General features: G+C 42.6%; 1 protein-coding gene across 1 annotated transcript in view; it reads right to left on the bottom strand.

The window, feature by feature from the left end:
• Positions 1 to 4,668, bottom strand: part of USP50 (ubiquitin specific peptidase 50) — a 47,903-nt gene extending 43,235 nt beyond the window's left edge. The window contains exons 1-3 of the mRNA XM_045395446.3: positions 4,442 to 4,668; positions 2,279 to 2,473; positions 1,293 to 1,488 (exon numbers count right to left, since the gene is read on the bottom strand). Of these exons, the coding sequence (XP_045251381.2) occupies positions 1,293 to 1,488; positions 2,279 to 2,473; positions 4,442 to 4,494 (444 nt within the window). The 5' untranslated portion in view covers positions 4,495 to 4,668. The remainder of the gene's footprint in view (positions 1 to 1,292; positions 1,489 to 2,278; positions 2,474 to 4,441) is intronic.
• Positions 4,669 to 15,120: the final 10,452 nt, after the last annotated feature.

A 15,120-nucleotide genomic window follows, 5' to 3' on the forward strand; every position in this document is an offset into this window, starting at 1 on the left:
AGCTGGGACTACAGGCGCCCGCCAACATGCCCGGCTAATTTTTGTACTTTTAGTAGAGATGGGGTTTCACCATGTTAGCCAGGATGGTCTCGAACTCCTGACCTCAAGTGATCCACCCGCCTCCGCCTCCCAAAATGCTGGGATTACAGGTGTCAACCACAGCACCCGGCCATGAATTTTTTTTATTACTCTAAATGAAAAACGGAACTGAGGCCTGCCAATGAGAACAATTAATAGCTATAGTTTGCAATCTCGATGCTAACCATTCCCTGGGTATTAGAGGTGCAGTGAGGTAACATTAGCGGAAGGACATTACATAAAGTCAAGGACACATTTTCAGAGAATGTGGGTCTCAGACCAAGACTAAGGGCAGTGAGTTTTGTAAATAAAGGCAAAACCTCTAGAGTAACTGATGACTTCATGTTTAATGAAACATATGTCCTAATTCGGTGATGAACTCAGGTTAGGCGTGTTTGGTACGAGGATGAAACTTTGTAGTGCGTAGATCTGTTGCTTAATCTAATATCAAGCTTAATATTTTCATGGATTTGTAGGTCCCAAGAAAATGTAAGCTATAAAATTCTATATTTCTCATGAGGAATATATTTTGCACTTTTTTTTTTTTTTTTTTTTTTTTTGAGACGGAGTCTTGCTCTGTCACCCAGGCTGGAGTGCAGTGGCCACATCTCAGCTCACTGCAAGCTCCGCCTCCCGGGTTTACGCCATTCTCCTGCCTCAGCCTCCCGAGTAGCTGGGACTACAGGCACCCGCCACCTCGCCCGGCTAGTTTTTTGTATTTTTTAGTAGAGACGGGGTTTCACTGTGTTAGCCAGGATGGTCTCGATCTCCTGACCTCGTGATCCACCCGTCTCGGCCTCCCAAAGTGCTGGGATTACAGGCTTGAGCCACCGCGCCTGGCCTTATTTTGCACTTTTAAAAACTAGTCCATGCAGCCTTTATTTCCAAAGAAAAGTAGACTAGTGTTTCCCACGCCTGGCTGACCACTGGAAATGCCAAGTAAGCTTTCCCCAAAGACGTTCTAATTCATTACCCTTGGAGTATGTGCCTTAACATCTGTGCTGTAAAATCTTCCCAGGTGATTCTGATGACAAGTAAGTTTGGTAAATACAGCTACACATTGAAATACTAACTTGGATGTTCTCCATGGGACACCTACCACAGTGCTTGGCACAAAGTAGACAATATTAACTGAACAAGCAAAAGAAGGAAAAATGGAAGTTGCTGATAAAGGTGCAGAACTATCCTATTTCAAGGTCATTAATTCTACTTACCTTTTTTAGAGCTTCATGAAGTTCATTTAGGACATAAATCAAGAATTCCTGAGCATCTTGTTGCGTCTTTTTCGTAAATGCTGGGTAGAGGTTGCCAAGAGCTGACCGGAATATTTCTGGTGAGACACAGTCTGAGTCTCCCAGCCACATGTCTGTCATCAGGTAGGCAAAAGCAGTGGCAACCTCACTGCAATCGCTTGGAAGAAGAAAGGGATATGTTTCTGGCTGATTTAATGAAAAGAAGGCACTTCATCACCCAAGCCTGGGAAATTAGTCTCAAAATGGAAGAGCGTGGTGTCTCATGCCTGTAACCCCAGCACTTTGGGAGGCCAATGCAGGAGGATCGCTTGAGCCCCCAGAAGGTCGAGGCTGCGGTGAGCTGTGATCATACCACTACTTCACCCCAGTCTGGGTGACAGAACAAGACTCTGTCTAAAAGAAAAAAAAAGGAGGCCAGGCTCAGAGGCTCATGCCTGTAATTCCAGCACTTTGCGGGGCCGAGGTGGTGGGTTGGGAGAGGTGGATCACTTGAGGTCAGGAGTTTAAGACCAGCCTGTCCAACATGGTGAAACCCCCTCTCTACTAAAAATACAAAAAAATACAAAAAAAAAATAGACAGGCATGGAGGTGCGTGCCTGTAATCCCAGCTACTCAGGAGGCTGAGGCAGGAGAGTCACTTGAACCTGAGGAGCAGAGGTGGCAGGGAGCCAAGATCGTTCCACTGCACTCCAGCCTGGGCAACAGAACGAGACCCTGTCTCAACAACAACAAAAATTTAAAAAATAAAAATAAAAATAAAGGAGCTGCATTCATTTCTTGGTTGCCCTTCCCACTTTTACTTACTCTCGCATGTTATCTGGGAAGCTACAACCTCTACTGACTTGTTTGTTTAATCCCTTAATAGGGATTCCAGAGTTCCTTCTCTAACCTCACCTGTGGGGAAGTGGGGGTGGGAGCTGGGCTGCAGGGAATGCAAATGGGCTTACTTTTGAAGAGCAGTGATATACTTCCCGGAGAGGAAGTATTCCACCAGCGGCGAGATGCTGCAGAGACACTGTAAGATGGCATTCATGTAGCATGTGTTGCCCAAGTTCCGCAAGCCAGTGACGCCCTGAGAACAGGGCTGGCTCCCATCAGCCTCCTTAACTGGAAGGGTATCATAGTAATCTGTGCACTCTGCACTGTGTTGGTGCCACATGGAAAGAAAGGGTTTTGAGAGAACAAAATAAGTACAAATGACAATAAGCCTCTCAATATTGTGAAATAAAGAAGAGTTCTTAATAAGACTTCCTCCAAATGCATTCCCCACCAAGGACAGGAAGTATGGGAACTTGGAGTCTAAAATTACAGCATGGCAGAGCATAGTGGCTCACACCCGTAATCCCAGCCCTTTGGGAGGCCGAGGTGGGAGGACTGCCTGAGGCCAGGAGTTTGAGACCAGCCAGGGTAACATAGTGAGATCTTGTCTCTATTACATAAATTAAATTAAATTAAATTAAAAACAAAATTACATTACTTAGAACAGAACTGTGAGCAAGTGCCTGAAGCCAAATAAGACAGATAGAAATTTCTTTCTAAAACCAAAGCAAGACAACCGACAACTTGCTGGACAAGTAATTAAATTATTATTATTATTATTAAAAGTTAATAAAACAATAGCTATCAGGTAGTGAGCCTGGCACTATTTAAGTACTTAACATGCATTTTCCCATTAAATCTCTCAACAATTGTGTAAGGCAGGAACAATTATTTTTACATCCCATTTTACAGATGAGATGTCAGGTTTGAAGTGATTTAGTCATTTACTCGTGGGGTGTGTGGTGGTATGTAGAGAAAAGGAATACCTGCCTATCATCTGTTTGCCTCCCTCCCTCTCTCCCAATATATCTATCCATTAAGATATTTGGATTTATATATATTAAGATTGCCTATATATGTGATTTATATATGTGTGTATTTGTGTATATATGTATATATAGCATATATATTGAAAGCATAACATATACACATATTAAGAGCATGCATATAGATATCTTAAGAGCACACATATATGTCTATATGTATATAGCTATATACATATAAATACACACACACATATATACATGAAAGGAGAAAGCGCACAGACTTTGTAAAAAATGGATCTTAGTTTAAATCCCAACTATGCCATTTACTAGTTATAGGATCTGGGATTCTATGTCTGTTTCTTGTCTATAAAATATGAATAATGTCATCTGCCTTATAGGATGGTTGTGAGGATTATGAAGGTATCATGCAAGGTACTTGACACAGGTTCATCAATAAATGACAACTTAAAAAAGTTTTTTAAGTGACTGGTCTAGGATGTCCTTCCCAGTAAGCTACAGGATTAGAGTGTTCATGTGAATTGGCCAGACCTGCCTGCACGGAGAGAACACTGAGGGTTCCGAAGGGCACCTCCTCTCCCTGCACAGAGCTTCCTCTTGTAATTTTTTTTTTTTTTTTTTTTGAGACGGAGTCTCACTCTGTCGCCCAGGCTGGAGTGCAGTGGCTGGATCTCAGCTCACTGCAAGCTCCGCCTCCCGGGTTCACGCCATTCTCCTGCCTCAGCCTCCAGAGTAGCTGGGACTACAGGCGCCCGCCACCTCGCCCGGCTAGTTTTTTGTATTTTTTAGTAGAGACGGGGTTTCACCGTGTTAGCCAGGATGGTCTTGATCTCCTGGCCTCGTGATCCGCCCGTCTTGGCCTCCCAAAGTGCTGGGATTACAGGCTTGAGCCACCGCACCCAGCCCCTCTTGTAATTTTTTATATCATGCCAGGCAACCCGGTATCTATGTCCTCTGGGATTTTTCTTTCCATATATTGTATTTAAAGTTGGCCTCCATGAGACAGTGACCTCACATGCTTTTAAGCACAGTTATGCCAGTTTGAAAAGTGTTCACTGTTATAAGAATGGTCATTTTCACTTTTACTCACTGATATCACAGGAGGTCCTAGACTGTTACTCTTTAGGAAGAACATGTATTTATTGCCAAGATATTAGGCACAATCTTCCTTCCTTTCGGGGGACCTCCCATGGGTCACACCTGGGAGAACCCTCCTGAATGTAGCATGTATCCCCTGACTCCTCTGAGCTGGGCTTATCTAGAAAGCTGTAGTAGATCAAGGCTCACAGGACATAGTAGATACCGAAGTCATCTGCAGGGAGAGATCGCTGAGAAGTCATTTTAATGGAACCACGTTGGAATTTCGCTTCTATTCAGCAGCTACAACTATTCCTTTCAACTTCATTTCTCTGAGCCTGTTAACACTGGCTTTTTGTTTTAAACAACTGATATGCTCCTCTCTCTTCCAGTAGCTGCAAACTGATTTTCACCTGTATCAGGCACCACTCCAACTTGGATTTTCTATACATCATAATCCTTTCCATTCACCTTCAAGATTCTAGCATGTTGCCATGAGACACTGTTACTTGGTTGTCTGAAATGTTTTAAAAAGATTAGGCTTCAGAGAATGAATTACACATATAACCTCCCTTCCTCCATCACTCAGTTTCTCTTGCGTGTGTATATATTATACACACACACACACACACTTACATGTGCACAAAACATTTACCACCACTGAGTTAGTGGACACTACAGCAACCCTGCCTGCTTTGGGCACTCATTCCCCCTTACCAGCGACTACACCACACCTAGGAGCCCTGAGGGAATTTCCTCACCCTGGGGAGGGAGGACTTTCACTTCTATTCAGGAGCTACATCTATCCGGACTGAATCCCGGATCAGAAAAAAAAAAAAAAAAAAAAAATTGCCATAAAAGAACATTATGGGAACAATTGATGAAATTTGAATATGGATAATATGCAGATGGTTTTTTCTATTAATGTTGAATCTTCTGAATTTGATAAAATTGTACTGTGTTTATGCAAGGGGATGCCCTTGTTCTTAGAAAATACACACTGAAGTTTTTTGGGGGACAGGGGCATGATATATGCAACCTGTTTTCAAATGGTTCAGGAAGAAACAGGAACCCGAGGACGGGAAGGAAGGGGAGTGATAAAGCACATACTATAAAGCCACATGCCAGCAGTTGGTGAATCCAAGTGAAGACCCACTAACGAGCATTATTCTTGCAACTCTTCTGCAAGTTTAAAAAATTAAAAATAGGCCGGGCGCAGTGGCTCACGCCTGTAATCCCAGCACTTTGGGAGGCTGAGGCGGGCGGATCACGAGGTCAGGAGATCAAGACCATCCTGGCTAACACGGTGAAACCCCGTCTCCACTAAAAAATACAAAAAATCAGCCGGGCGAGGTGGCGGGCGCATGTAGTCCCAGCTACTCCGGAGGCTGAGGCAGGAGAATGGCGTGAACCCGGGAGGCGGAGCTTGCAGTGAGTCGAGATCGCGCCACTGCACTCCAGCCTGGGAGACAGAGTGAGACTCAGTCTCAAAAAAAAAAATAAAAATAAAAATAAAAATAAAAATAAAAATAAAGAATACAGTAGACATATTTTTTGCTAAAATGGATTTCTCTCCAGATACATGACTGGTAAGTCAAAAAAAGCAAGGTATTGAAGAATCCATAGTATGCGCCCCAACTTATGTCCAAATGGTTTAAAAAAACCTACATATAGTCTCAGGCTACACAAAGATATTAAGAATATTCATTCTTTGACACCTGGATAAGGAATCCTGGCAAGCAGAGGTGTCTTGTCTTGTAGGTATTTGATATTTGTGATGTATTTACAGAGGTATCTCTCGAAGTCACCTCAGTGGTGGTTCTGCAGGACTTAAATCCTGTAAACTTGCTCTGTTTGTCAGTGAGGCTCTCCCAAGTCCTTCACTTTCTCCTAATCAATAGGGTCTTTTAAAAGTTTCATTTTGTGTTTGATGCTGGTAGGTAAAAATAGAATTATTTGTCATATGTTGGTTGTCTCTCTAGGAACCTTTCTAACCTGACTTACTCTTTAATTTTTTAATTTTTATTTAAATAGTGACAGGGTCTCGCTATGTTGCCCAGGCTGGTCTCAAACTCATGGGCTCAAGCAATCCTCCCACCTCACTCTCCCAAAGTGCTAAGATTACACATGTGAGCCACTACGTATGGGCTAACTTGATTTACTTAAGTCTACTTTTTACATAGGTTCTTTGGATTTTCTATAAACACATTCAAGTTGTCTGCAACAAAATCAGTTTAATTTTTTCCTAAGTCTTACTTCTTACCTTCTTTACTAGTGAGGATTGCCAGTAAAATAGTGAAAAAAGTGAATATAGTAAACTAGTGAATAGAAGTGGAGATAGCTAATTCCTTAACTCAGAGAGAAAGCTTTGGATAATTCACCATTAAGCATGATGTTTGCAGTCATAGTTTTGAAGAGTTGTAATCATGAATGGATAGATTCATGATTGTGACCAGATTTCTCTGTATTTATTGAGGTAATCATGAGATTTTCTTCCTTATTCTGTTATTGTTGTTCATTATCAATGATGGTCACATATTAAACTAATCTTCTATTCCTCAGGTATATTTTGTTTGTGATGCAGTTATTTTCATGAATTGTTGGGTTCTAGTTGTTAATCTTTTTGTTCAAGGGTTTCGTATCTATGTTCATGAATTAGATTATCTGTGTTAATGTTCTGTGCTATATAACAAACTACTAAACTTAGTTTAAAACCAGACATGGGGCTGGGTATAGTGGCTCATGCCTGTAATCCCAGCACTTGGGGAGGCCGAGGTAGGAGGATCGCTTGAGTCCAGGAATTCAAGACCACTTTGGGCAACACAGTGAGAATATCCCTCACCCCCACCCCATTCCCCCTCCACCCCACTCCCCACCCTCCCTCTACCAGTAAAAATAATAATAATTAGCTGGGCATGGTGGCATATGACTGTAGTTCCAGCTACTCAGGAGGCCAAGATGGAAGGATCACTTGAGCCCAGGAGGTCAAGTTTGCAGCGAGCTGTGATTGTGCCATTGTGCTCCAGCCTGGGTGACAGAGTGAGACCCTGTCTCAAAAAGAACCCCAAAAGCCAGGAGTGGTGGCTCATACTTGCAATCCCAGCACTGTGGGAGGCTGAGACGGACAGATCACTTGAGGCCAGGAGTTAGAGACCCGCGTGGCCAACATGGCGAAACCCTGTCTCTACTGAAAATACAAAAAGAATAGCTGGGCATGGTGGGGCAGGCCTGTAATCCCAGCTACTCTGGAGGCTGAGGCACGAGAATCCCTTGAACCCGGGAGGCGGAAATCGCAGTGAGTCAAGATCACGCCACTGCCCTCTAGCTTTGAGACAGAACAAGACTCTGTCTCAAAACAAAACAAAACAAAACAAAAAACACAAAAAGGAAAACCAGATATGGTTTAGCTGAGATCTCATATTGCATTTAGTTGTCATTGTCTCTTTTAGGCTCCTTCAACCTGAAACGGTTCTATGTATTTCCTTGATTTTAATGAACTTGACTTTTGAAGATGACTGACCAATTATTGTGAAGAATATCCCTTAATTTCTATTCAGAAGCTACATCTATCCGGACTGAATCCTGGATCAGAAAAAAACAAAATCGCCATAAAAGAACATTATGGGAACAATGTTGTCTGATGTTTCCTCATGATTAGATTCACATTATGCATTTTTATGAAGAATATCACTGAAGTGAAGCTGTGTTCATATTGCATTTGTATCAAATGTTATACAATTTTGATTTGTCCCAGCACTGGTTATGTGAACTGTGATTAACTGTGATAACTTGAATGAAGTGGGGTCTCCCAGGTTTCTCCAATGTAGTTTTTCCTTTTGTAATCATCAGGAAGCATTTTGCAGGGAGGACTTTGAGACTGTGTAAATGCTGTTCCTCATCAAACTTTCATACACTAGTTTTAGCAATTGATGTTTCTTGGCCGGATTAATTTTTGCTATGGTGATTGCCAAGTGGTGATTTTCTAATATCATTATTCTGACTCATTCATCTGTTGGTAATCTACTATAAAGAGAAGTTTCTCTTTTTTTTCTTTTGAGACAGGGTCTCACTGTCCCCCAGGCTGGAGTGCAGTGGCACAATCTCAGCTCCCTGCAACCTCCACTTCCCAGGCTTAAGCGATTCTCCAGCTTCAGCCTCCTGTGTAGCTGGGACTACAGGCGCGTGTCACCAATGCCTGGATAATTTTTGTATTTTTTGTAGAGACAGGGTTTCGCCATGTTGCCCATACTGGTCTTGAACTCCTGAGCTCGAAGCGATCCACCTTGGCCTCCCACAGTGTTGGGATTACAGGCGTGAGCCACCGCACCTGGCTATGTCTCTGTTTATTCTTTTATTTTAATCAGCATGGACTCACAAATTACTGTTTTGTTCAATGGATTACATCTGATATTTATTTATTTTTAAATTATACTCTAAGTTCTGGGATACAGGTACAGAACGTGCAGGTTACATAGGTATACATATGCCATGGTGATTTGCTGCACCCATCAACCTGTCATCTACTTTAGCTATTTCTCCTAATGCTATCCTTCCTCTAGCCACCCACTCCCTGACAGGCCTTGGTGTGTGATGTTCCCCTCCCTGTGTCCACGTGTTCTCATTACTCAACTCCTGCTTATGAGAACATGTGGTGTTTGGTTTTTTGTTCTTGTGTTAGTTTGCTGAGAATGATGGTTTCCAGCTTCATCCACGTCCCTGCAAAGGACATGAACTCATCATTTTTTATGGGTGCACATCTGATATTTTCTTTCTTCCTTTTTTTTTTTTGAGACAGGGTGTCGCTCTGTTGCTCACTGGAGTGCAGTGGCGTGATCTTGGCTCACTGCAGCCTCAACTTCTTGGGCTCAAGCAATCCTTCTGCCTCAGCCTCCTGAGTAGCTGGGACTACATCACATGCCACTATACCCAGCTATTTTTAAATTTTGTTGTAGAGATGGGGGTTTCACTATGTTGCCCAGGCTGGTCTTGAGCTCTTGGTCTCAAGCTCAACCACTTTGCCCTCTTAAAGTACTGGGATTACAGGTGTGAGCCGCTGCACCTGGCCATGACTTTTTTTAGATGTTCAAATTGTCTCAAGATGAGCCTGCAGGAAGCCCTTCAAGGTGTCTTCTGTATCCATTTGACATGTCCTCATTGTTCTTTGAGCACTTCCTTTTTTTGGCACAGCAAGATCTTCCAGAGTACCATTCCTGCCCCAATCCTGAAGTCAGGTGTTTCTCCGAGCCCTGGTTCCTTTCAGTGAAGAATGGTATTTAGAAACCAAGATCTGGGAGCTGGGTATAGTCATGTTATTACAGCGTTGCTGCTTCCAGGTCCTCATGCATACATACATCCACATCCATAGGTATATCTCTCCACACTTTTTTTTTTCAGTATTACTACCATACTGAATATATCTTGATATTTTGGGAACCACGAATTCATGCCAGTAATTCCAATTCCAAACCTATAATTCAGGATTTATTCTAGTTTCCTCCCTTTTACATATTTACAACCCCATCTCCAACAGAGAGGCACCTCCCATTGTCCTCAATCTATTTCCTTATTTGATCAACCCCTCTGCATATAACTAATCTCCTGTCGCTGCGGACATCAACCCCACTCCCCTCTTTACACAACACACAAGCATTATCCTCACCCTGCTTTGCTGATACGCCCCACCAGGTCACTGTTGCCTCCCACCATGAACACCTATGACTGGTCTGAAACCTAGTGGATTTTAGACTAACTTACGAATGAATGAAGATGAAAGGGACCTGGGGCCTGGTCTTCCTGTTAGTGTGGGTGCGTGTGTTTGAGACAGCATCTTGCCATGTTGCTTGGGCACCTCCTGAACTCCCAGGCTCAAATTATCCTACTGCCTCAGCCTCCCAAGTAGCTGGGATTACAGGCGTGAGCCACCACACCTGGCCCTAGTGGATTACTTTGTAAAAATCCTCTCCTTCCCTTCAAACTTTATTTCCTTCTAATGGCCAAGAAGTTGTGTTTGTTTTTATAATTCTGTTTATTTCCTTTAAATATTAAAAAAAAAAAAAAGGTAACCTGTCACCTTAATCTATTTGGGTCTAAGGTTTGAATAGCAAAGAATACTGTATTATCCCAACCTATTTGGTTTCTAAACTCTGGATGCCGTGAGTTTGTGTGAAAATGTACATTAATCTATGTAGTTCCTGAGCTCACAGTGCAAGTAAGGATAGCAAGGGTTACCCACATTTAGAATTACCTTTCAATGTTAAAAACACCCATAATTTCTCCCAAATAGAAATGAAACCTTTAGTGTGCTTTTACTATCTTTCCCTGAATCACTTTCAATATTTCAAAAAATTTTATTCTAGTTTACATTTTTCAAAAAACATTTGTGACCAGGTGCAGTGGCTCGCACTGGTAATCCCAGCACTTTTGTGAGGCTGAGGCACTGAGGATTGCTTGCAGTCGGTTCAAGACCAGGATGGGTAACACAGCGACACCTCATCTCTAAAATAACAAAACAAAACAAACAAAAAAAATTGTCAGTAAGCATTTAAATTTGTGTTTCATACACCATTGTTTACTTCCGTGCCTTTTTTTTCCCCTTGTGTCTTCCTATTTATTTTTCTTTGAAGATATCCTTAACATTTTCCAAAAAGCATGGGTAGTAGACTTTCTGGGAATGCCATCACATGACTGGATTCAACTTCCTCCCTCTTTCCCCTCCGAATATTGCTTTGCTGCCTCTTACATACAGGAGATAAGAACTTTTTTTTTTTTTTTTTTTTAAGACAGGGTCTCACTCTGTTGCCCGGGTGGGGTGCAAGGGCACAAACACAGCTTACTGCAAACTCTGCCTCCCAGGCTCAAGCAATCCTCCTACCTCAGGTTCCAGAGTAGCTGGGACTACAGGTGCATGCCACCATGCCTGGCTTTTTTTTTTTTTGGTAGAGACAAGGTGTCACTATGTTGCCCAGGATGGTCTCAAACTCCTGGGCTTACGCAAACCTCCCACCTCAGCCTCCCAAAGTGCTGGAATTACAGGTGTGAGCCACCGCGCCTGGCCTACTATGTGAGAATTTTGATGTCAATCTGTTCCCTGTAAATTTTTTCTTTCTTTACTTGCAGAATCACAAAATGTGGCATTTAGTGGGTTATTTCCTTCCTTCTAGCGTTTTTATTCTAGGACTTCTATTAAACAGTTATTGTGGCCAGTCATGGTGGTTCATGCCTGTAATCTCAACATTCTGGGAGGCCAAGTTGGGTATATCACTTGAGCCCAGAAGTTTGAGACCAGCTTGGGCAACTTAATGAAACCCCATCACTACAGAAAAATAGAAAAATATCAGCTGGGTGTGGTGGTGGGCGCCTGTGGTCCCAGCTATTTGGGAGGCTGAAGTGGGAGGATCGCTTGAGCCTGGGATGTGGAGGTTGCAGTGAGCCAAGATCACATCACTGCACTCCAGCCTGGGCGAGAGTGAGACCCTGTCTCAAAATAAAACAAAAGGCCGGGTGTGGTGGCTCACGCCTGTAATCCCAGCACTTTGGGAGGCCGAGGTGGGAGGATCACAAGGTCAGGAGATCAAGACCATGGTGAAACCCCGTCTCTACTAAAAATAGAAAAAATTAGCCGGGCGCAGGGGCGGGCGCCTGTAGTCCCAGCTACTCGGGAGGCTGAGGCAGGAGAATGGCGTGAACCCGGGAGGCGGAGCTTGCAGTGAGCCGAGATTGCGCCACTGCACTCCAGCCTGGGCGACAGAGCGAGACTCCGTCTCAAAAAAAAAAAAATTAAAAAAAAAAAAATAAATAAAACAAAAACCCCCAAAACACAAAATGCTATGGTATCTCATTTATTAATCCAGAAAATGTGCATTTACTTTATGCCACTCATCATGCTATGTATGTAATACTGAATAAATACAAGTATTCACTCTCATATAGCTTACAAACTATTGACAACTTACTGACAACTTGAATTATTCTCTGTACTTCCAACTCTTCCCACGTTTTCTATCATTATTATTATTTTTTAAACTTTTTTGTTGAGATGAGGTCTCAATATGTTGCCTGGTCTCAAGCGATCCTCCAGCCTCAGTCTCCCTAAATGCTGGGGTTAAAGGCATGAGCCCACACGACTGGCCTCATTAGTCTTCTTACATATGCATTTGTATGTAGTTGAACACTTGTATGATTACTTTAGCTTTACATTTGGTGCTTGTGGCCACTTTTTATTAATACCTTGTACCATCCTGCCCCAACTTTCAGCCTTTTTCCCCTAATCTCATTCTTAAAGAGTAACTTAAAAGTGCCTGTTTCCAAACGTTGAGATGGGTTAGACTTATGCACTCTGATGCACATTACACACATTTACAAAGATCTTAAGTGTATGGTCATACTTTAATTAGAGTACTAATGGAAGAAGCTACAACATAAATTCCTTCATAGAAAAAAAAATTACTCTCAGAATGTTTTCTATTTCCCATCATGTCCTCCTGTCCTCATTGGAATTCCCGAATTAAAAAAGTAGCAAGGAGGGACCCAATACTTGAGACCTCCATGTGCCAATATTTAACTTATTCCGCTTTCACACCATCACCATTAAGTACTGTCAGAAAGGGTTGCTCAGTAAGTCAGTCACTCATGGAATAAGTGGCAGGGTAAGAATGACAGTCCAAGTCTATTTAGATCCATTTTGCACTGCAGTGTTATTATAATGCAGTAGCTATAGAATTGAAAGACCCTTAATATCAGTACTTCATTCTTTTTTAATTGTTAAACAATATTCCATTGGATGGATATATACATATCCAATGTATACATGAAGAAATAACTATTCAGACCTCAGGCCATTTTAAAATTAGGTTGTCTTTTTTTTTTTTTTTTTTGAGATGGAGTCTGCAATTCTCCTGCCTCAGCCTCCCAAGTGGCTGGGATTACAGGCATGAGCCATCACACCCAGCTAATTTTGTATTTTTAGTAGAGATGGGGTTTCACCATGTTGTTCAGACTGGTCCCAAATTCCTGACGTCAAGTGATCCACCCACCTCTGCCTCCTGAAGTGCTGCGATTACAGGAACAAGCCACTGCATCTGACCTCTTATTTCAATTTTATTGATTGCTGTGTCTATCATAGTATCACACTGTCTTGATTATTGTAGTTCTTTATGGGAAGGAGTATTTTAATAGCCTTTTAGATAGCTGCGGATATTCTTGAGGATGAGGACACGAAAATTGGATGAGTAGTAGTTTCCTAAAGGTTAACTATAATGTAGACTCTGAAACCTCATAAACAAACCTTTTCTACTATGTTAGATCTTTCACTTATGCATTATTTTGTAATACTATGCATTGGTCATTCCGAGAATACTGGTTTAGTTATGCAGATCTTCGAAACACTGACACATCTCATTATACACTAATCATTTTTGGCCTGGCATGGTGGCTCATGCTTGTAATCCCAGCACTTTGGGAAGCCGAGGCAGGCGGATCACCTGAGGTCAGGAGTTCATGACCAGCCTGGCCAACATGGTGAAACCCCGTCTCTACTAAAAGCACAAAAATTAGCTGGGCATGGCAGCTCATGCCTGCAATCCCAGCTACTTGGGAGGCTGAGGCAGGAGAATCACTTGAACCTGGGAGGCGGGGGTTGCAGTGAGTGGAGATCACGCTACTGTACTCCAGCCTTGGCATCAAGAGCAAAGATCCGTATCAAAAAAAAATTTTTTTTTTTTTTTTTTTTTTAAATATCAACACTACTGATTTCATTAGGAAAGTATTAGGAAGCTATGGTGCTACTGGTGTTAAAGGCAAGTTTTCCAAAATTCTAATTTTCACTTGATTCATGGTAAGGTTCTGGCAGTTTTACCCATCACTGCTTTTACTCCATCAATACAACTCTCAATATAGTGAAAAAGGCGAACAATATCTTAGTATTATAAGAAGTTTTGACCTTATCTTACGTACCCCTTGACATTGTCCCGGGGAGACCCTCAGGGGTCTGTGACCCACCATGAGCACCACTGACCTAATTAATAACAGACCCAGGCAATGACCATCAAAAAGACAAGCAGGCATGTGTTTCCCAACAGAATTATATACCCCCACCAATGAAGCATTCTTACCAAAAATTCAGTACTGAATCTATCAGGCCTTTAGACCTAACTAACAACTAGTTTATGACACATGCAGGAAACAATCAGCAAAATCTCAAATGTAGCAAACTTTACAGGACAAGTAAGTTGGTTCTTCAAAACATAAGCTGGGGGCAAAGATGAGACAGAAAACCTACACACTAAGAGACTTTATAAACAAGCGATTGTTGGCCGGGTGCAATGGCTCGTGCCTAAAATCCCAGCACTTTGGGAGGCGAAGGCGGAGGCAGGCGGATCACTTGAGGTCAGGAGTCAGAGACCAGCCTGGCCAACATGGTGAAACCTCGTCTCTACTAAAAATACAAAAATTAGCTTGGTGTGGCAGCATGTGCCTGTAGTCCCAGCTACTTGGGAGGCTAAGTCAGGAGAACCACTTGAATCCGGGAAGCAAAGGTTATCACTCCACTGTACTTCAGCTTGGGCAACAGAGCAAGACTGTCTCCAATAAAAAAACAAAACGAGCCAGCAACTGCAATGTATGGATGTTCTGTGTCCTAATACAAATTACTTAAAACAAATTTTTTTAGAACAATGATTAGGGCCGGGCGCGGTGGCTCAAGCCTGTAATCCCAGCACTTTGGGAGGCTGAGACGGGTGGATCACAAGGTCAGGAGATCGAGACCATCCTGGCTAACCCGGTGAAACCCCGTCTCTACTAAAAAATACAAAAAACTAGCCGGGCGAGGTGGCGGGCGCCTGTAGTCCCAGCTACTCGGGAGGCTGAGGCGGGAGAATGGCGTGAACCCGGGA

This window comes from Macaca fascicularis, chromosome 7 (genome assembly GCF_037993035.2).
Source record: "Macaca fascicularis isolate 582-1 chromosome 7, T2T-MFA8v1.1".
Classification (NCBI taxonomy): Eukaryota; Metazoa; Chordata; class Mammalia; order Primates; family Cercopithecidae; genus Macaca; species Macaca fascicularis.